General features: G+C 40.7%; 1 protein-coding gene across 4 annotated transcripts in view; it reads left to right on the top strand.

Annotated features, from left to right (window-relative positions):
* Window positions 1-23,007, top strand: part of cdk8 (cyclin dependent kinase 8) — a 192,624-nt gene that overhangs the window by 93,113 nt on the left and 76,504 nt on the right. For 3 of the 4 annotated variants that reach the window (XM_078545404.1, XM_078545403.1, XM_078545405.1), the window contains exon 2: window positions 2,977-3,052. In XM_078545404.1, the coding sequence (XP_078401530.1) occupies window positions 2,977-3,052 (76 nt within the window). The remainder of the gene's footprint in view (window positions 1-2,976; window positions 3,053-23,007) is intronic. The other variant, XM_078545406.1, reaches the window with a different exon arrangement.

Below are 23,007 nucleotides of genomic sequence, written 5' to 3'. Positions count from 1 at the left end.
ACTAATTTGCTTTATTTCAAAGGAGAGGCATATATTTATGAGTGTGTTGAAGAAGATAGAGAGAAGAAAGATTGAGTGCACACCTGTTTCTAACCTTTGCTTTGTAAACTTCAGTTAGCTTATTAAACTGAGAGATATTGTCTTTCCTCAGCTTAAGTTAATTTTTCAAGGTAAAAAAAAAACTAGTTGAATTTTGGAGCAAAGAGAAATCTTCTGATTATCATCTGTGCTTTGTTGACAGAAATATTACTGACACCTGTGAGGCAGAGAGGGGGAGACAGAAAAAGTGTGAGTGTCTTTTGTCATGCTAATTTGAGTTCATTTCACAAAAGTTCAGTTTTGAAATCTGGCAGTCTCATCAGCACCTGTGTTTGTGCTATTTGAAAATGGAAACATTTTAATTATTAATAGCTTAAAATGGAGATACCTCCTGAGTATTTTGAGTTTGAGAAATTATATTTTGAAAGCAAATGAAAAGACATAAATTTCCACATGTTTTATTGGTTATTATTAGAATATTTAAATTTTCTTACATTCAAGCTAGAGAGACAGACACATAGACATAACACCAAATTTAGACATTATAGTGGTCCCATATACACAAATGAATGCTACCCTTTAAGTGCTCGCTGGCTAGATCTCTTTTGTTATTACTGATAGTTATAAGGAATACACCACTGCACCAGCACACTCTTCCTACCAGTTGTGCTGACTGGGGCTATTATTATGGTGAATTTTTGCCTTAGATTGCTCATGCTTTCTCTTGGTGCCTTGCTGCTTCCAGTTAAGAAACTGACAGTGATTCAGAATTGCAGCAGAATAGCATAAGATCTGCTAACCAAAATAGCAACATAAGTTTGCAGATTTCTAAAAGAGTGTGCATCCTAATTGACTTTGATTGTTTGTTTCATTTTTAAAATATGAGGAAAACCATACTATGGGAGGTAATTTGTATCTCAGGCTTGTGTCTTTATTGGGTACATGTGCATATTTGTAGTGTTGCACTTGTTCGTGTATTAGTTTCATCATCCAATGTTTGAAAAATTGCTGGGGATTCTACTCTTTGTTTTTGTAAGGGAACTCTTTAAATTTGCAGCAAGAATTCATAATTTCCAGCTGGCTGCCTGCCTGCTTCATGTTGGCATTTTTGCTGCACACGTAGAACTAGTAAACTATTAATATGACCATTTCTCCTTACTGTTACATGATTAAAAGTTTTTTTTTTTGGTTCTGCAGTTGTAGCTCTCCCACGATGCAGGTTACATGAAGAGAATGAATTTGGGAGGAGAATTATTAATTCTTTTATGAACATTGCCATACTTGGGAGCAGATAATTTGCCCTTTTTATCCTGTGGATACCAGGAAATGAAGAAAATATATTGGTTGGGAAAGGGATGGAGAAGGAGGAAGGAGTTTAAATCCATACGCAAAAATATCCTGTAAAAGTACATGGGTAATTCATTCGCACAGTTGAGCAATCATAATGGTAATATACTTGGGAAAATTAGTCATTTTAATTAGTTGTAATTTATTTTTACTTAAAGCTGGTATTTTTTGCCTTTTATTCTAATGTTTAATGTCTAATTTGATACAACTATTGTTATGTCGTGCTTCGTGGTACAGTCCTGTGGATGATGCAGCAAATTGTTGAAACCCAGGCATTGTAAAAGGATCTTTCCACCTGTATTTTTAAAACTTTTGGAAAGTTATTTTGGTGTTTTGATGCATGTATCCTAGAATTAGGCTATATGTTTCATATGTGCTTGCTACAACAGAATTAGAGAAAATCTCCATGGAGATTGTTAACAGCCCAGTTGCACTACGAGAATTTTCCTACTGCATTAGCTTGCTTACATCAATGGGAAGCAGATCATGGTTCCAAACCTCCATGTATTTTTTGTGTAACCAGGTCTTGCCCTGCCCGTCCAGATTATGCCATTTTTATCACAAAAGCAGGGGAAAATTGCGGGACTAAGATCTGTTTAGCGCTGATGTAAGAAAGTACATGTGACTGGTTAATGTTTATAAAGTTATAGCACTGTACTTTCTGCATAATTTTTGTTTTTAGTTGGGTAAGCATATGGTTAGGTGTATTATGTGCCATGTAAATGAGTGAAATATACCCTGTGATGTATTTCCCATCACTTTCACCTGAGTGTCCAGTGTTGCTAAGGGACTGGGGTAGAATTAAAATAAAAACTGTTTTCCCTATAGCAATTAATGGAGCAGTATGTACCTACCAGCTGTAGGTTGCATGAAATTTTGCAATTAATTTTGGTGGGGTTGGAGGGCTATGACTTCCTCCTTCCCAAGCTGGGTGATTCAACTGCACCATAACCAGAATGAGTGCCTGTCCAAAATGTTTATTTAACTATCTCAATCAGGTCTGGGTGTAGCTCGGTAGCAGACAGAAGGCCCATTCTGCTGCACTTGTCTAAGTGATGTGGTGTCAGAGAAAATTCTGGACCCTCTAGATTTTTCCTATGCTTGTAGGCCCAGTATCCAATATTATTTAGAATTATTCTGTCATTGCTCCAGCTCAGGGTTGAAGAGAGTTCATTCCTAATGTGAACACACAGATCATCAAGAAAAGGAATGTGATAAGGTGTTGTGTCTGCAATTTCATACCACATAATTCCCTGTAGCTTAATAAATTAGGTCAGCTAAATGCTGTTTGCTATGTAAATTGAACAGTTTGCCGTTTGCTATTCGCTCATCTTGGCTTAATGACTAAGTGTGAAACTCAAATTCAGAAATTAACAGCTGTAAATGTGACTCAAACTAAGCTTGAGCTGTAGTTAAATGTTACTTGTATAAAGCATTGCTGTAAATAATGCTAAGTACAGTAAATTGTAGCTCTCTAATATTAACTTTTAATAAGGACACAAAATATAGTGTTTTCTGTTCATTTGAGTCCTTGCCAACAGTAAACCTGTTCTGCAATAATTTGTTTGCTTTTATTTTTATTTTGTATAGGAAAGATGACAAAGACTACGCTTTAAAACAAATAGAAGGTACTGGAATTTCTATGTCTGCTTGCAGAGAAATAGCAGTAAGTAAACACAATAGTTTTTATATTTTAAATGGAAAGCTGTAGCAAAACAAAATTTCACTTTTACTTGAGGGTAAACCATCCCTTGACAAATTAATTTAAGTTTCTATGAGATATTGGGAATAAAATAGTTAGTCAATTTGAAATGTTAGTGATGGGATGTTATTGGCCAGATACAAGATTGTCCACTGCCAGAATGACCTGGATGCAAACAAGTAATTGACTCACAGACCTGGAGTGGCATATCATTATAGAATACATACTGGTTTCCTGATAATTATCAGGTGTTTATTAACAGATCAATCCCCAGTAGCCTGTTAAACTGCTCGTCCTCTTTTTGTGAACAGGGACATGTAATATAGTCAACATCTGTTCTAATGGCCCACTGATGACACAAATTGAAAAACAGAAGATCAGCTCCAAAAAATGTGTTCACATTCTGATTGTTCATTGCTTTGGGCAAAAGTATCTGGCAGTGGTTCCAAGTTTTTGTCCTGTTCGCTGTGAACAGATTATTTTAACCTACATCTGTTATATCTGCCACTTTATTAGTATTTTTTAAATTTCCAATGGTTTATCTTTTGCATATTTATCATAAAGAATTTTCTGAACTTGTGCAATTTCCGACTCCAATTTTACCATGTGATTTTTAGTTTGACACCATTCATTTGGTTGCACTCTCGCCTCAGGGTCAAAAGTGGGCAAAATCTATGGCGACATCTAAATGTAGAACTTAAGACGTAGGAGCGGAAATAGGCCATTTGGCCCATCGAGTGTGCTCTGCCATTCAATGAGATCATGGCTGATCTGATAATCCTCAGCACCACTTTCCTGCCTTTTCCCCATAACCCTTGATTCCGTTACTGATTAAAAATCTGTCCATCAGCTTCAAATATACATAACAACCCAGCCTCTACAGCCCTCTGCCGTAAAGAATTCCACAGATTCTCTACCCTCTGAAAGGAAAAATTCCTCCTCATCTCTGGGTGACCCCTTACTCTGAGATTATGCCCTCTGGTCTGAGACTCTCCCACAAGGGGAAACAACCTCTTAGCATCTACCCTGTCAAGCCCCATAAGAATCTATATGTTTCGATAAGGTCGCTTCTCATTCTTCTAAACTCCAGTAAGTACAGGCCCAACCTATTCAACCTCTCCTCATAAGAAAATCTCTCCATCCCCGGGATCAACCTAGTGAACCTTCTCTGGACTGCCTCCAATGCCAGTATATCTTTCCTTAGATAAGGGGACCAAAACTGTTCACGGTATTCTAGGTGTGGTCTAACTGGTCTTGTGTAGTTCTAGCAAGATTTCCCTATTTTTATATTCCATTCCCTTTGAAATAAAGGCCAACATTTCATTTGCCTTCCCTATTACCTGCTGAACTGCTAGCTTTTTAGAATTTCTGCACGAGGACTTCCAAATACCACTGTGCCACAGCTTTCGGCAGTCTTTCTCCATTTAAATAATATTCAGCTCATCTATTCTTCCTGCCAAAGTGCATAACCTCACATTTTCACACATTATATTCCTTCTATCAAGTTTCTGCCCACTCACTTAACCTGTTTATAGCCCTCTGTAGACTTCTTGTGTCGTCCTCACCACTTGCCTTCCTACCTATTTTTGTGCCATCTGAAAACTTGGCGATTGTACATTCACTTCCCTCATCCAAGTCATTATATTACAAATAATTGTGTCCCCAGCACTGATCCCTGTGACACTCCACTAGTTACAAGTTGCCATCCTGAAAATGTTCCCCTTATCCCAACTCTGTCTTTTATTAATTAGCCAATCCTCTATCCATGCTAATATACTAGCTCCAATACCATGGGTTCCTATCTTATCAAGTAGCCTTATGTGCGGTATCTTATCAAATGCCTTTTGGAAATCTAAATAATTACATCTTCTGGCTCCCCTTTATCTATCCTACTTGTTACCCCCTTAAAGAATTCTAATACATTTGTCAAGCATGGTTTCCCCTTCATGAAGACATGCTGACTCTGTTTGATTATAATATGCATTTCTAAATGCTCTGCTATTACATTCTTTACAATAGACTCCAACATTTTCCCAGTGTTGATGTTAAGCTAACTGGCATATAGTTACCTGTTTTTTGACTACCTCCCTCCCTTTTTGAATAAGGGGATTGCATTGGCAGTTGTCCAATCCTCTGGGACTTTTTCGGAATCTAAGGATTCTTGGAAGATTACTACTAGTGCATCCACTATCAGTGAAGCTACTTCCTTTAATACCCTAGGATGCAACCCATCAGGTCCAGGAGACTTATCGGACTTTAGCCCCATTAGCTTCCCCAGTACTTTTTCTATATTACTGATGAAAGATTTCTTCATTGTTGGAGGTGCAGGTTCTTCTGGTGAGAATTTACATTGAGGCCTTGTGTACCTGTTGTGTTGGTTAAGGAGGATGTTAAATAACCCATTGCGTTAATGACAAAGGAGCCAGCACTCTCTCCTTAAACCAACACCACCAAAAAACAGATGGAGTAATCCTTCTTCCCAGGAACTTTGTGTATAACATGGATAGTTATAAGGCATCCATGTTGGAAGTTCAATGATTTGGAGGAAATTATGATGAGGAAATTCGATATGCACTTCAGGTATCATACCCAAGTTACTTCACTTGTCATTTTCTAAAAAGTAATTATTTAAAATAGTTCTCGGAAACAAGCATAGTAAACAATTTTTCATTTGTCATAGAGTTATAATAGCACAGAAGGAGGTTATTCAGCCCATCGTTCATCCTGGGCTATGGGGATAGAGTACCGTGAATGGGACAGACTGGATTGCTCTACAATGGGCTATTGAAGTGAAGTACCTTGAGTGTGATATAATTAAAAAGGTTTTTGGAGTACAAATTCCAAAACAATAGATCACACCTTGATCGGAAGATCAGATCAAGAATCTATTTCCTCTGTTAGTGGCCATTTTAATAATAATTAAACATGATCACATATTTTAGTGATTTTTAACTCTGATACTTAGCCACGTTGAGCAATATATTCAAAAATTGTGGATCACAAAAGGAGGAACAAGATTTAGAGTTTAGTTCCAGGAGGTCACCATCTATAGGTATCACAAAAGCATACCCATAATTTTGCTTTTGAGCTGTGGTGTGCTACAAGAAGTTATCTTATCTAGCCATTATGATGTTAATTGCAGACAAGATTGACTTCATTATCAGAGATGAGAAATTTCCATCTTTTGGTAGAATTGCAACTATGGAATTCGTCCTTTGAACTGTTTTTTCAACCGCTATCCCCCCCTCCATAATGCTTTGCTTTGCGTGTACACTTAACCCGCTTTTAAAGTGCATTCTAATAGTGCTTTTTCATTTCAGTGAAGTTACTGACTATGCTCAGTCTATTCTGAAAACGAACTGCCTTTTTGCCACCTCTCCCTCAACCTTCCCATTTGTCGCCCATCTCCTGAGCCCTTGTTCACAGGACTTGCTGTCAGGGTTCAGGAGAGGGAAACTGGAAATAAAAGCAAAAAACCGCGGATGCTGGAAATCCAAAACAAAAACAAAAATACCTGGAAAAACTCAGCAGGTCCAGCAGCGTCTGCGGAGAGGAACACAGTTAACGTTTCGAGTCCGAATGACCCTTCAACAGAACTAAGTAAAAATAGAAAAGAGGTGAAATATAAGCTGGTTTAAGGGGGGTGGGGGTAGAGCTGGATAGAGGGCCAGTGATAGGTGGAGATAACCAAAAGATGTTACAGACAAAAGGACAAAGAGGTGTTGAAGGTGTCGGTGTGCAGGAGAGAGGTAGCAAGCGTTTGGGTGGGGAGAGGGAAGCACCAAGTGGGAGGATCAGAGAAGGAAATGGAAAGTGGGAGGGTTGGCAAGCGGGAGCAGGTAGCAGGAGGTAAGTAGAGTGCTTAAAGTAATTCTGTTTTTGTTTTGGATTTCCAGCTTCAGCAGTTTTTTGTTTTTATCTCTGTGTTTAATTGACTGCCACCTCTCTTCAAGAAATGCCTACCTTGAAGAAGTACTGCTGTTCTCTCCGACAGGATTTCCATATCTCTCTTTTGCCTTGTTAACTTTGTTCTTCTCTGCCGATGCTGCCAGACCTGCTGAGTTTTTCCAGGTAATTCTGTTTTTTTTTTGAGTGCTTAAGTTGCTTGAAAGGGTGAATTCTTCAGTTAGTAATAGGATTTTTGGTCCAGTTAGAGGCAGCCAATAGGTTGTTTTATGTAAACATTACAGGTCAGAAATGTAACCCGCCCTTAATATATGTCTTCTTATGGGAAAGTTATTTTTGTTCACGTTTGTTTAGCATGCCGCTTTTTAGGAACATATTGGGAGTGCTAAATAAGGGACAGCTCTACATAATCCAGCAATGTCACGTTCTGTTGTTAGTAGCTAAAGTGAGCGTGGGACCCTTGGAGGATGCGACTGGAGAATTGACAACAGGGAAATGGCAGATAATTTAAACCAGTATTTTGCATCGGTCTTCACGGTGGGGAACACTAAACATTCCAAAGATATTAGATAAGCAAGGAGCTAATGGGAGGAACAATCTTGTAACAGTCTCTGTCACGAGGAACAAAGTATTTGAGAAACCAATAGGACTAAAGTTACCAGGACCTGATGGCCTGCATCCAAGGGTTTTAAAGGAAGTGACTGCAGATATAGAAGAGGCATTGGTTGAAATATTCCAGAACTCTCTGGATTCCAGGAGGGTCCCAGCGGGCTGGAAAACCGCTAATGTGACGCCCTCGTTCAAGAAGGGAGGGAGACAAAAAACAGGAAACTATAGGCCAGTCAACCTAACATCTGTCGTTGGGAAAATGCTAGAGTCCATTATTAAGGAAGAAATAGCAGGACATTTAGAAAAACTTAACGCAATCAGAGCCAACATTGTTTTGTGAAAGGGAAATCATGTTTGACAAATTTGCTAGAGTTCTTTGAGGACATAACAAGCAGAGTTGATAAAGGGGAACCAGTAGATGTTGTGTATTTGGATTTCCAGAAGACATTCGATAAGGTACGACATAAAAGCACAAGATAAGAGCTCATGGTATTGGGGGTAATGTATTAGCATGGATTGAGGATTGGTTAACGCACAGAAGACAGAGAGTCGGGATTAATGGGTCTTTTTTAGGTTGGAAATACGTAACTAGTGGAATGCCACAAGGATCAGTCCTAGGGCCTCAATCATTTGCTAACTACATTAATGACTTGGAGGATGGGGCAGAGTGTAATGTATCCAAATTTGCTGACGATACAAAAATATGTGGGAGGGTATGTTGCGATGAGGACATAAGGAATCTGCAAGCGGATATAGACAGGTTGAATGAGTGGGCAAAAACTTGGCAGGTGGAGTTTAATGTAGGAAAGTGTTAGGTCATGCATTTTGGTAGGAAAAATCAAAAGGCCGACTGTTATTTAAATGGAGAGAGACTCCAAAAAAATGCAGCACAAAGGGATCTGGCTGTTCTTGTGCATGAAACACAAAAGTGTAGCATGCAGGTGCAGCTAGTAATTAAGAAGGCAAATGGAATTTTGGCCTGTATTGCTAGGAGATTGGAGTTTAAAAATAGGAAAGTCTTATTACAACTGTACAGGGTGTTGGTGAGGCTGCACCTGGAGTAGTGTGTCCAGTTTTGGTCCCCGTATTTAAGAAAGTATATACTGACATTGGAGGCTGTTCAAAAGAGATTCACTAGGCTGATTCCTGGGATGAAGGGGTTGACTTATCAAGAACGGCTAAACAGGTTAGACCTTTACTCATTAGAGTTTAGAAGAGTGAGGGGTGATCTTATTGAAACATTCAGTGAGGGGGCTTGACAGGGTAGATGTCTAGATGTTGAGAAGATGTTTTCACTAGCGGGGGGAATCTGGAACTAGGGGACAAAGTTACAGAATAAGGGGACACCATTTAAAACTAAGATGCAAAGGAATTTCTTCTCTGAGGGTAGTGAATGTCTGGAATTCTGTACCCCAGAGAGTTGTGGAGGCTAGATCACTGAAAGTATTTAAAGAGGAGGCAGATAGATTTTTTAAATATCAGGGAGTTGAGGGCTATGAGGACCTGGCACAAAAGAGGAGTTGAGGCCTGGGGCAGATCAGCCATGATCTTATTGAATGCCTGGGCAGGCTCGAGGGGCCGAATGATCTACTCCTCCTATTTCTTATGTTCTTATGACTTCATCCTGTGTTAAGTGCACTAACTGCATTGAAGGCTGAAATGCTGTAATCACTGGTGATTTGATACAAAGCATTGGTCTACAATCTGGACTGTAAAAGAAAGTAAACAAATGGAAAACTAATGTTTCAACCTACTTGCACCCTAATAAATCCAGCTATTTGAAGTGGCCTAGAAGCATTTGCATTTCGTTGTAGATCACAAAATGTGCTAAGATTTTCCGGCCCCTCATGCTGAAGTGACTTGGCCGCTTTGCGCTGTAATATGTACATCAGGTGTTCTCAAACTGTGGTCCATGACCCCCAGTAGAGCCGTGAGCTCCTACTCTGTGGCAGCAATGGTGACTGTAGGGTGGAGACTTGGATGGAACAGTCCTGGAATTGGCCGTTATGCCCTCTGACATGCGCGTGCACGATTTTTCTTTCTTGCTTTGGTCTGGTAGGGTGTGGCCTAATGAAATCAGTTCTGAGGCCCGATTGTTGCTCCAACAGAGCCTGAAAAACAGTAGGTGAGAAAAAAATATATACCGGCTGCCTGATCTGCACTGCCCCCTGCCCCTCCCCTGGCTCTTGCAGCTCTATCACGCCACCACCCCACCCACCACCACTCTCACTCTAGGGTCTTGCAAATTTCAGGCTTCAAAATGGGGTCACAGTGGGGAAAGAATTTGGGAAACAATGGCACATGTGATTACTTGCCACAAACTTTTCTGGCCTTATTGTCTTGATCCACTTTCATCCCTGGGTTGTCTATGGAACTTGATTGGCCTTGGCCTTTAAGCTAGTCTCAGCTAACCAGGGGATAATTTTCCCTTCGTTGCCCGAAGACTTCCAATTACTTCTAGTGAGCACAACGAATCTTGCCACTTACAAAGCTACCATCCTGTAAGATCTTATCTCTAATTTCTTTAGCTACAGCCCCACCTTCAGTCTGCTGTTTCTTTCCAAGAACTTCTCATTGCCAAACAGCTATGCACTTATCTCTTTTAACAATCTCTACTCCATATACTTCAATATTTTGACACATCAATAGTACAATCAAAAATTGTATCCTATGTTGTTACAACTACCTTTGTCACCACCTATTTATTTTCCTTGCTGCTTTTGGCATTGATGCCTACCAATAATGAAGGGAAGTATTCAACTACCAATTGAAACTAAAAAACCTAGTCTGTGCACTTGGGAAGAAATTTCCCTTCAAAAGGAAGAGCTTGTATTCATAGAATCTTAATGGCCTCGGTTTTGTGGTTGTAATGAAACTGTCAGTGTTCATCGACATCACAATTGTGAAACTCACAGCAAATTCTGGTATTTGTTTAAGTGCAGTAGGCAATCTTTAGAAAACACTAAACTGATGAGAACATCCACTCTTCATAGAAATCATAGAATAGTATGTCACAGAAGTCACCCATTTGGCTCATCTAATCTTTGCCAACTCTTGAAGATCATTCCAGGTACTCATTCTCCCACACTGTCTCCATAGCCCATCATTTTTTTTTCTCCCCAGTATTTATCCAATTCCCTCTTGAAGGCTACAGTTGAATCTGGTTACACCTCATTATCAGGTAGTGCACTCCAAATCCAGAATGCTTGCATAAAACTTGATTTTCCTCATGTTGCCTCTGGTTCTTTCACCAATCACCTTCAATCTGTGCCTACTGGTTATTTACTCTTCAACCTTTGAAAACATTTTCTCTCTATTTACCCTATCCAAACCCTTAGTGATTTTAAACATATATCAAATCTCTCCTTGGCCTTCTCTGCTCTAAGGAAAACAACTCCAGCTTCTCCAGTCTAGCCACATAGCTGCAATCCCTGGAATTGCAGTTCCTGAGTCCTGTGAGGAAGTAACAAGCATCATGGATAAAGAGGAAACCTATGGATGTGCTGCTTTTAGATTTCGGAAGGGATTTGACAATTCTACTAAACCTTTTCTGTACCCTCTCCAAAGCCTTCAATTCCTTCCTAAAGTATGGGGCCCAGATTTACACACACTAAGCCAGTGAGGACCACACTAGTGTTTTAAATAAGCTTAGGTGTCTCTCTTTTCACAACCCCTTTAAAGTTGTACCAGTTATTTCTCTTCATTCATTCTATCAAAATGAGTATGTCTCACTTTTCAGTGCTAGATTTCATCTGCCAAGTGTCTGCTCATTCCAGCAGACTGTCTATGTTCCCTTGAAGCCAGTCATTATCTTTCTCACTGTTTACTACACTTAAAGTTTTGTGTTATCTGCAAATTTTGAGACTGTGCCTTGTAACCCCAAGTCCAAACTATTAATTGTATATTAAGAACAGTAGTGAGCTTCATTTGGAACCTTGAGGACTCCAATGTATACTACTTTTCAGTCCAAGAAATGGCCATTCACTGCAATTTTCTTTTCTCTAGTCCTTAGCCAATTTTGTACCAATGCTGTTACTGTCCTTTTTATGCTATAGACTTCAATTTTACCAACAAGCCTACTACGTGGTACTTCATCAAACCACCTTTTGATACACAACATCAACTGCACTGCCCTCATCCACCCCCTCTGTTACTTCCTCAAAAAGCTTAATCAAGTTAACCAAATGCAATTTGTGCTGGCTTTTCTTTATAAGCCCTTGCTTGCCCAGTGGCTGTTAATTTTCTCCTGGATTATTGTTTCCAAAAGCTTCCTCACCAACAATGCTAAACTGATTGGATTTTATGCTGTAATATTGCTATTAAAAAGCTGTGAAAAAGATACAATTTGTTAATGAGGTGGAACTGGGATTTTAAAGCTGTACTGCCATAACTAATGCAGAAAAATCTCTCTGGCCTGAGAAAGCTAATTTTTTTATTCGTGCAATGCCAATTTTTAAAATTGTGATCATTTTCACAATTTTTAATAATCTGGTATTTCAGCTTCTAATGTGCATGTTCCAATATTTATTTTGCTCTCTACTAAAAAAAATTAAGGGTGGTTAGTGCATTTTACTTCCTGATTTCCATTGTCTGTGAGAATACTTCAATATGATTGGTTACATACACTACTTGATGATATTATTATTATTGGACACCTGGAGATTTCCTTGATATGGTGCCAGATTGACATTAATGTTGAGAAAGGTGAAATCCATGACACAGATAGCTAGATCTTTGTGGACAGGTTTCTTTAGGGTCAGTGGCGAGTGTAAAATCTGGGCCATTGTGTTCTCTGAGCACATTAAAGCTACTCATAGCCAATTCAATATTTTTTTGAGCTGAGATCACAATTTGGTAGGTATACAGCAAGCCAACTGGGCATAGCAAGGTCCCACAAACAGCAAATGAGATAAATGTCCAGTTATTTTTTTATTTTAGTGGTGTTGGTTGAAGGGCAGGACACAGGGATAAATCTGTGTTGCTTTCCAAATAATGCCATGGGCTGGAATTTACAGGGTGCTGTGGACCCAGCCCTGCCCCGTCCCCTGCAAGCTAAAAAGCCTGCTCATGATCCCCATGGTTGCCCTGCAGCAATTTAACATTGGGAGCAGTGTTGATTGCGTTAAGGCGAGACTTCCGTCCATTTTTTGGGTAGAAGTCCCACCTTAAGAGATCTGCCAACCAATCAAATAGCCAGCAGCTCTGTAGTCCCAGCAGCACCACCGGTAGTGGTGGTCACTGCTGGGACAATGGGCAGCCTCCAATGCTGAGAAGTCCAGGTAAGTCCTGGGTTGGGGTGTCGATGAAGGAGATGGGGGTGCTGGGTTCAAGGCCATGGGAGGGTTAAAGGTGGGGGGTGGGTGATGACCTTGGTGCAGGGGAGTGTTGCCTCCGTGGAGGTTCACCCGCTTGCCCGACAGCAGCCTGCACAGCTAAAGCTGTGGGGCTTCCTGCATGACGTGGACCTATTCCCGCCGCGGGTAAAATATTGGCAGCAGTGGAATGCGGCCCTTAAGTGGCCTCCCCTGTAAAATTTCAGACAGGTTGGGGGTCGGAGATGGGAAGGCTACCTGCTGAATTTTGTGTGCCACTGCCTTCAAATCTGCTGGCAGGGAAGTGTAAAATACAGCCCTATGAAATCTCACATCTAAGTGGGCAGACAAGCCTTTGCTTTAATGTCTTATCTGAAATATAACACTACCAACAGTAGATGCAGGATTCCTGCATCACTATAACGAAGCACAACCTAGATTATCTGTCGAGTCCTCTGTGAATCCCTGTGCATTTGGCTCTGATGTTTGGGTGCTTCCTGTGAGCCAGGTTAATCCTTTGTATCATGATTTCTTTAATGTTTCTTGTTTCCTCTCTCACCTATAATTTTCCATCACAAACAAACATATGAACTAGGAGCAGGAGTAAGTCATTTGGCCCCTCAAGCCTGTTCCACCATGGCTCATCTGATCGTGGCTTCAACTCCACATTCCGCCTACCCATGATAACCTTAGATTCTTGGTTAGCAAGGTAGTCAATCCGCCTCTGCTTTAAAAATTTTTGATGACCTGCCTCCACTGCTGTCTGGGAAAGAGAGTTCCAAAGACTTGTCCCTCCGAGAGAAAACATTTCTCCACATCTCCATCTTAAATGGGAGACCCTTTATTTTTAAACTGTGCCCCCTGGTTCTGGTCTCTCCCACAAGGGGAAGCAGCCTTTCAGCATCCACCCTATCAATTCCCCTCAGGATCTTCTTTGTTTCAATAAGATTACCTGTCATTCTTCTAAATTCCAATGGATGCAGGTCCAACCTTTGCTCGTATGGTAACCCCTTCGTCCCGGGAATCAGTCGAACGAACCTTCTCTGAACTGCTTCTAATGCAATCATGTCTTTTCTTAAATAAGGAGACCAAAATTGTCCACAGTACTCCAGATGTGGTCTCACCAATGCCCTGTACAACTCTAGATCCACTGTCAACTGTGGTTGACTCTTAACTGCTCTCTGAAATGGCTTTGCAAGCCACTCAGTTCGAGGGCAATTAGAGATGGACAACAAAAGCTGGCCTTGCCAGCAATGTCCACATCCCAGGAAAGAGTAAAGAAAAAAAAAGCTCCTCCCTCCCTTTCACCGCCTGATGCACAATTATTTTTGGGATGTTATTTGCATCCCTAATGGCATCAGTAGTGATGGGTGGATGGATTGGAATGGATTTTAAAGCAATATGACTATTTTAGGCTCATTGATACCATAGTGAAACTGAAATTCAAAGCTCTGTTAACCATGTGAAACTGGAAAATGAATCACTTAACTTTCTGTATTGTCTCCTAAGCGCCCTGGTTAATTTTGGTACTAATAAATTTTTATGGTTGCTGTTGTGTAGTTAAGATGTAAAATAAAAAGGTAGAAACAAAACTTGCATTTAGATAGCACCATTTGCAGCCTTGGCTAATTAAATACTTTTGAATACTTAGTCACTGTTTTAATGTAGGGAAATACAGCAGGCAATTTGTACATAGCAAGTTCCCACAAACAGCAGTGTGGTAATGATCAGATAATCTATTTTACTGAAGTTGGTTGAGGTAGAATTATTGGTCTGGACATAGGGATGAACTTGCCTGATCCTCTTCAAGCTAGTGTCATGGGATCATTTCATGTCCACCTGAGTCAGTAGGTTAGACCTCGGTTTCATGACTCATTTGAAAGAGAGCACCCACAACAGTCCAGCATTCCCTCTACCGCACTGGAGGGTCAGCCTCAATTTTATGCACAAGCCTTAAATAGGGCTTGAACCCAGAGCTTTTGGTTCTGGCAAGAAAGTTACTAGCTGAGCCACATCTCTCACCAAATTGGTTGTGGATCGTAAAGTAAGGAATTCATTCTGCATGATGACTGTTCTGATTGAATATAAGGCCAATATGCAATCCCAGCTGATGTTAATATTGGACAAGTCAGATCCCTTGATAGATCCTAACTTTTTTTTTAGAAACTGTACTGAACAAATTCATAGGAGTCTACTGATGAACTTTTTAATACAAAGATAATACTTATACCCATTTGGTAGTACAGAGCTTGAGTATTGATGAAAAAAATGATCTTTCCAACCTTTTTTTTGGTCTGGTGCAATATAGTTCATTTTTCTTGTTTTAATAAATATTTTATTGCTGAAAAAAGGGACATGTCTAAGCTTTTCGCCCCGCACTCATCAGGACAATTTACAAGAATACCAATATAAGGGGAAAACAGCAATTTATACTGTATGTGAAGAGAGTGCTGATTGGTAGGGAAGTAGACTCTGATTGGTAGAGGCATTGCCATAGAGAATGCACCAGTGATGGTGACTGACAAGTCAACTGCCAAGCATTGTTCCTTCATTGACCTTCATTGGTCAAGGCATTGCCTGAGGAATGAGTCAGCGAATGGCTGTCACTTATTTTGTTTAGCTGAAACAGGTGCAGTGTGTGTATGTGTTTTTCTGTCTGCAAAGAACAGGGCCCTGTTTATTAATATATGTAGCTTCCAGCACACAAATGCGCCACACTGTGAGTCCAACTGACTATCTTAAATTGTTGTCAGCATAATTCTTAGCACAGTGAGGATTATTTAGCAAATTGTGGAATCACATCTAATATTGGACACTGTGTTTTGAGTTTTGCAAGCACGGGCTAATAGGGTATGGCCTGTACCTTGCCTGGTTGTGAACAGTGGCTGGGACATGCTGAAATAGGGCGCATTAAAAGACATCCTGCAGCATAATGGCCACTCTGATCAGATCATTTCACGCTATATCTCACGCAAACTCATGAATGGGCCTAAGGACATCACTTTCGGCTCTGAAAAGTACCCAGTCTACCTCGGATTACTCTGGCAGGGCAAGGTGTAACAAAAATTTGAGCAACAGATGAAGCTGGCAGTTTCACGCTGCTAACGTGCAGTAGCAACATGAGTGGTATTCACCACTAACAGGATGCTGCCATCAAGCCAAAAAGGCGTTCTGCCTATCACACAAATGAGTAATGTGGTATATGAATTTCAGTGCCAGTGTGATGCTAGGTATTTAGGCTGTACATCCCACTGGTGGATCATATCAAACAACATGTCCCAGTTGCTGTACCCAACCAGCCTGTGCTTGCAAAACTGAAAGTACAGTGTCCAATATTAGATGTGATTCCGTGATTGGACAACATTTGCTAAATAATCCTAAGTATGCTAAGAATTACGCTGCCAACCAATTGAAGACTGTCTGTTGGGGCTCACAGTGTGGCGCATTTGCATGTATTGGAAGCTACATATATAAACACACAGGGCCCTGTTCTTTGCAGACAGAAAGAACATGTACACACATTGCGCCTGTTTCAGCTAAATAAGATAAATGATAGCCATTCGCTGATTCATTCCTCAGGGCAATGCTGTGACCAATCAGGGTCAAGCTGCTTGGTTTAAATTTCAAACAATGCTTGGTAGTTAACTGTCAGCCACCATAACTGGTGCATTCTCCATGGCAATGTCTCTACTGATCAGAGTCCACTTGTCAACCAATCAGCACCCTCTTCACATACAGTATAAATTGTTGTTTTCCCCTTATATTGGTATTCTTGTGAAGTGTCCTGATGAGTGCAAGACAAAAAGCTTAGACATGTCCCTTTTTCCTGCAGTAAAATATTTATTAAAACAAGAAAAATGAACTATATTACACAAGACAATAAAAGGTTGGAAAGATCTCAATGGAATACATGCAGGCAATTCAAATTCCCACTATCCCTTTAATGCAGCAAAATCTTTACAGAGACAAACCAATGTAGAGTTACCACGAGCTCGACAAATGCTTCTTGCTGGGGACTGGCACAGTTACAAATGGTTTGCTTCTGGTGAATTCCTGGGCATTCACTTGATGCTTCTCACACAACTACTCTCTCTTCCTGAGACACCCAAAAACTGCACTCTAAACTCACTGTTTCTTCAACTGTAGAGCAAACAAATGAGTTCCCTAAGCTCAATCTTCCGGTAGCACCACTGCTAAACTGATCACTTTACTGAGTTCTATAACTGACTATTCAGTCAAATACTGTTCCCAATAGACTTGCAGTATTTCTTATCAGAGAGCTTACGATTCCAGTCCTCTCTGACACACACTGAACTCTTTTCCCTTTCAACTCCTGTATTTTTTCTGTCTGTCCCTGGACCACTGTTGCCAGGCAACAATATAGTTTTGTTCCTTTTCCCCCCCACCCCCCAGAATCACTAAACTTTTAAGCCCTTTTAACCTCATCTCTTTAACTTCAGTGGTTGTAAAACATCATCCAAATGTGTATGTACAAACAAACCCAAAAGACCTGACCTTTTAGTTAGGGGTTTACCCAGACTCCCAGGCACCAAGGCTTACAAACATGCTAAATGAAACTAAAACAATAAAAGAAACAGCTGTTGGATGCATAATACTGAAAGGATTGTGGATATCATAGTATTAGTGAAATGTACATAATGAGAACAGTTTAGGGAATGTAAAGAAGGGGAGGGATGAGAGCATGCTCAAGTTGGTCTTGCAAGGGTTAACTTATATGACTTGCTTGTTTTTCCTCATGGGTTTTGCTAATTTCAGGTCCGTCTTGAAGTAGCAGTACTTTCTACAGTCAACACTGTACAACCTTGTAGAATTCTCAAACTTTTGTTATTCGCTTTTATGTAGAGGGGAAAATACATAATGTAGTGTTAACTTGTCGAAATTATGTGCATTAATGTACAATCAAAATTAAACAGAGTAAATGTAAATACTGCTGATCAGAATGCTGTAGTCAAAGCATGATGTTCCATTATCTTCTATATTTGCTGCACTGCACTGCAGTTTAGCCAGCTCTATAAGAAAGACCATTGATCATTCTGACGTTTATTTCGTAAATAGATTCTAGAAAAAAAAAGCAAGCTTAATGGTTACGAATTATTGTTACCCTGTGCATTTTTCATGTTGCAAAGGAAAAATGTTCAGTGGACTTTGCATTTTTTGCTTTTATATAATGTGTCACTGTACTTAATATGTATGGATATAAATGTATAAACTAGTTCATCATTCTTCATATTACAGTAGTTTTAAGGATGTTTTGATTTGCTTTCTCAGATGTTCATAAGCTTTATAAGTGTTAAAAAAATTAGATTAGATTAGAGAGGAACTTTGTAGGATTCCACTTTTTTGCATTCCGGTAGCTTAATATGCATTCTTCACCTCTCGATGGTAGATTTAGACTAATTTTGTTGAGAGGCTTTGAAAATTTCATTGTTGCAGCTTGCTTGCATGTTCTGCTTTGATGAAACTATTGTGTCTCAGTTATTGCTTAATGTTGTATATTTTGTTTATACTGCTCCTCGGGGATTTTGGGGAGAGACGTGTGTGCAAATCAGGCTACAATTAGCTTTTGCTGTGCAGTTGAGAAGTGCATGTGCTATAAAAATAGAAAATGGGGAAAATATGCATAGAACCATCCAGCATCTGTAAAGGGAAGATGCAGAATAATGTCCGAGAGCAGAATCTTTTTAAGAGTCCATGCTTAAATCATTAACCTGACTTTTTTTCCTTACATGCATCCCTAGATGTTTGGCTATTTTGTGTTTATTTTTGATTTCTAGCATTTGCTGCTTCCTTCAAATTTATTTTGCCTAGTTTTCCATGCACCCTTTTTTTTTATTCTTTTGTGGGATCTGGGCGTCACTGCCTAGGCCAGCATTTATTGCCCACCCCTAATTGCCCTTTAGAAGGTGGTGGTGAGCTGCTGCCTTGAACCGCTGCAGTCCATCTGGTGAAGATGTGTAGGTGCACCACATTGCTGTTAGGAAGGGAGTTCCAGGATTTTGACCAGTGACAGTGAAGGAACAGCGATATAGTTCTGGGTCAGGATGGTGTATGGCTTGGAGGGGAGCTTGCAGGTGGTGGTGCTCCCATGCATCTGTTGCCCTTGTCCTCTGAGGTGGTAGAGGTTGCGGGTTTGGGAGGTGCTATCAAAGGAGCCTTGGTGCAATGCATCTTGTAAATGGTACACACTGCTGTCACTGTGCGCCAGTGGTGAAGAGAGTAAATGTTTAAGATGGTGGACGGGGTGCCATTCATGTGGGCTTTTTTGTCCTGGATGGTGTCAAGCTTCTTGAGTGTTGTTGGAGCTGTGCTCATCCATGCAAGTGGAGAATATTCCATCACACTCCTGGCTTTTGCCTTCTAGATGATGGTCAGGCTTTGGGGAGTCAGGACGCAAGTTACCTGCGACAGAATTGCCAGCCTCTGACCTGCTCTTGTAGCTAAAGTATTTATATGGCTAGTCCAGTCCAATTTCTGGCCAAGGATAACCCCCAGGATCTTGATAGTGGGGAATTCAGTGATGGTAATGTCATTGAAGGTCAAGGGGAGATGGTTAGATTCGCTCTTGTTAGAGATTGTCATTGCCTGGCACTTATGTGCCACAAACTTTACTTGCCACTTATCAGCCCAAGCCTGAATGTTGTCCAGGTCTTGATGCATGTGGACACTGACTGCTTCAGTATCTGAGAAGTCATGAATGGTGCTGGACATTTTCAATCATCCGTGAACATCCCCACTTCTGACCTTTTTTGATTGAGGGAAGATCATTGATGAAACAGCTGAAGATGGTTGGGACTAGGACTCTACGATGAGGAACTCTTGCAGTGATGTCCTGGGACTGAGATAATTGACCTCCAACAACCATAACCATCTTCCTTTGTACTAGGTATGACTCCAAACAATCGAGATTTTTCCCCGATTCCCATTGACTCCAGTTTTGCTAGGGCTCCTTGATGCCACACTCTGTCAAATGCTGCCTTGATGTCAAGGGCAGTCACTTTCACCTTACATCGGAAGTTCAGCTCTTTTAGTCTATGTTTGGATCAAGGCTGTAATGAGGTCAGGAACAGAGTGGCCCTGGCTGAACCTGAACTGAGCGTCAGTGAGCAGGCTATTGCTAAGTAAATGCCACTTGATAGTACTGTCGACACCACCTTCCATCACTGCTGATGATCAAGTGTAGGTTTATGGGGTGGTAATTGGCCTGGTTGGATTTGCCCTGCTTTTAGTGTTCAGGACATATATCGGAAATTTTCCACAATTGCTGGGTAGATGCCAGTGTTGTAGCTGTACTGGAACAGCTTGGCTCGGGCGTGGCTAGTTCTGCAGCACACGTCTTCAGTACTATTGCCAGAATGTTGTCAGGGCCCATAGCCGCCTTAGTGTCCAGTGCCTTAGCTGTTTCTTGATATCACGTGGAGTGAGTTGGAGTCTCTGAAGCCTGGCACATGTGATGCTGGGGACCTCAGGAGGAGGCCAAGATGGATCATCCACTTGGTACTTCTGGCTGAAGGTGGTTGCAAATGCTCCAGCTTTGTTATTTGCACTGATGTGCTGGGCTCCCCCATCATTGAGGATAGGGATAATTAGTTGTTTAATTGTCAACCACCGTTCACGACTGGATGTGGCAAGACTGTAGAGCTTAGATCTTATCTATTGGTTGTGGGATCGCTTAGCTCTGTCTATTGCATGCTGCTTATGCTGTTTGGCATGCAAGTAGTCCTGTGTTTTGGCTTCACCAGGTTGACGCCTCATTTTAGGTATCCCTGGTGCTGCTTCTGGCATGCCCTTGTGCAGTGTTCATTAAACCAGGGTTGATCCCCCGGCTTGATGGTAGAGTGGGGGATATGCCTAGCCGTGAGGTTACAGATTGTGGTTGTATACAATTCGGCTGCTGCGGCTGATGGCCCACAGTGCCTCATGGATCCTCAGTTTTGAGTTGCTAAATCTGTTTGAAATCTTATTTCATTTAACATTGTGGTAATGCCACACAACAAGATAGGGAGTATTCTCAACATGAAGGTGGGACGTCATCTCTACAAGAACTATGTGGTGGTCGCTCCTACTGATATCGTCATGGACAAATGCAGTTGTGATAGGTATATTGGTGAGAACGAGGTCAAGTAGGTTTTTCCCACATTGGTTCCTTCACCACCTGCTGCAGATTCAGCCTTGCAGCTATGTACTTTAGGACTTGGCCAGCTCAGTCAGTCGTGGTGCTACCGAGCCACTTTTGATGATGGACATTGAAGTCCCACACCCAGGGTACATTCTGTGCCTTTGCCACCCTCAGAAGAAGCACTGAGTGTGTTTAACATGGAGGAGTACTCATTCACCAGCTGAGGGAGGGGGGTGGTGGGGGGGGTGGCTGGTAGGTGGCTATCAGCAGGAGGGTTTCCTTGCCCATGTTTGACCTGATGACATGAGACTTCTTAGAGCCTGAAGCCAATGTTGAGGACTCTGACTCACTCCTGACTTTATAGCACTGTGTTGCCGCCTCTGTAGGGCCTGCCATGCTGATGGGACAGGACATACTTGGATGGGGATGGTGGTGTCAGGGACATAGTCATACTTATGGAATCATACCCTATAATGTCAGGCTATTGCCTGACTCCCTTCTGGTACAACTTTCCTAATTTTGGTGCAAACGCCCAGTTGTTAGTAAGGAGGACTTTGCAGTGTTGACAGGGTTGGGTGCTGCAACTGCATGTTACTCCTTGCTTAGGATTGTGTACCCAAGAATGCATTATGCAATGACACCCACCTTATTCTGTGTGTTGTAAATGAGATGTAAATGGATAATTTATTAATTTAAAAAAAACCTTCCTGCGAAGCAGAAGCATTTTCTGCATTGGTTAAACAAGTGTCCTTTGCATAAAGGAGCATTTTCAAGTTAGTATAAATTTTCTGAATGTCAATGATGCTTGAAGTGAAGAATCTCAATTTTGAGCTATGTTTATTTCTTTATATCATTGTTTTATAGAAATTCAGTTTGTATTTTTGTGTTTTGTTGCACCAGTTCTCTTTTCTGTGTCTTGTCTTCAGAAAATTAGAGATTCAAGAATGTTCAAAATTGTCAAACATTGGCCCTGTTTTGGTTGCGCCGATCCCACAATAATACATCTTATCACAGAATTTTGACTGTTTACTCAGCTGCTAAATTTAGCCAAATCAAGATGTAGTAAGGAGAATTGAAAGTTAAGAGTTGTTATTGTCTGTCTTGTACTAGCTGGTGCTCACTTAGATGTAGTTGTCATTGTTACCTGACCTGGGTAGATGGATGAATAACTTAAAAATTATTTATGAAATCGCCACTTTACTGGAATAATCACAGCTGCTTCATTTTAAACCTAATTTAGAAAAGGTTTCCTTCAGCTCTTCCCTCACTTCCTTCATGATGCCTCAAATTCATCAGGCAAGCTTTGTTTTAAGTGTCAAAGAATTACCACAGAAGTTCATGCTGATCACAACATTGCATCAGGAATATGCATTTGATATTTGTAGAAGATCTCTTGATCCACTGCTTAATCTGATTATGGATTTCATGTTTCCCTAAGGACATGGTTCAAGAGCTTTACCTTTCATGGAAAAGCTCTGGCTTCTTTTTTTAAGATGTCGAACCAGCAGGCTCTTAAAAATCATCCCAAGAAATTTCTGTAGTTGACTTCTGTGAGTTGTTTATTGCCATATCAGAAGCCAAAATGGGTCTCTGAAACTTCTTGAAACCAGAAATTTTCTGCTTTCCTCCAGTAAAAAAGAGGAAGAGCTGAAGGTAAAGTGCACAGCGGTTACTTGGCCCACTCCAGTGCCTGATACTATAATCTCTGCCCTACATTTTATATTTTAGAGCTTTTACTGTACATTTTCTCCATATAGAAAGCACTCACACAGGGTCACTGTCATTGCCGATGTTAAGCAGACAATCTGATATGATCTGATGTATTTGCAAAAAGTTTGGATTTATTTCAATTGATATCACCATGACTAAAGCACTCTAGTGGACGAAATTACCTCATTTCATTCAAAGCATGACAGGAAGTCCTAAAAGACCAGAAACAAAAGTTTTTTTTATAT

Source organism: Cetorhinus maximus, chromosome 7 (genome assembly GCF_964194155.1).
Source record: "Cetorhinus maximus chromosome 7, sCetMax3.hap1.1, whole genome shotgun sequence".
Classification (NCBI taxonomy): Eukaryota; Metazoa; Chordata; class Chondrichthyes; order Lamniformes; family Cetorhinidae; genus Cetorhinus; species Cetorhinus maximus.
The sequence above is the reverse complement of the archived record's forward strand: the minus strand, read 5'-3'. Positions and strand labels throughout refer to the sequence as shown.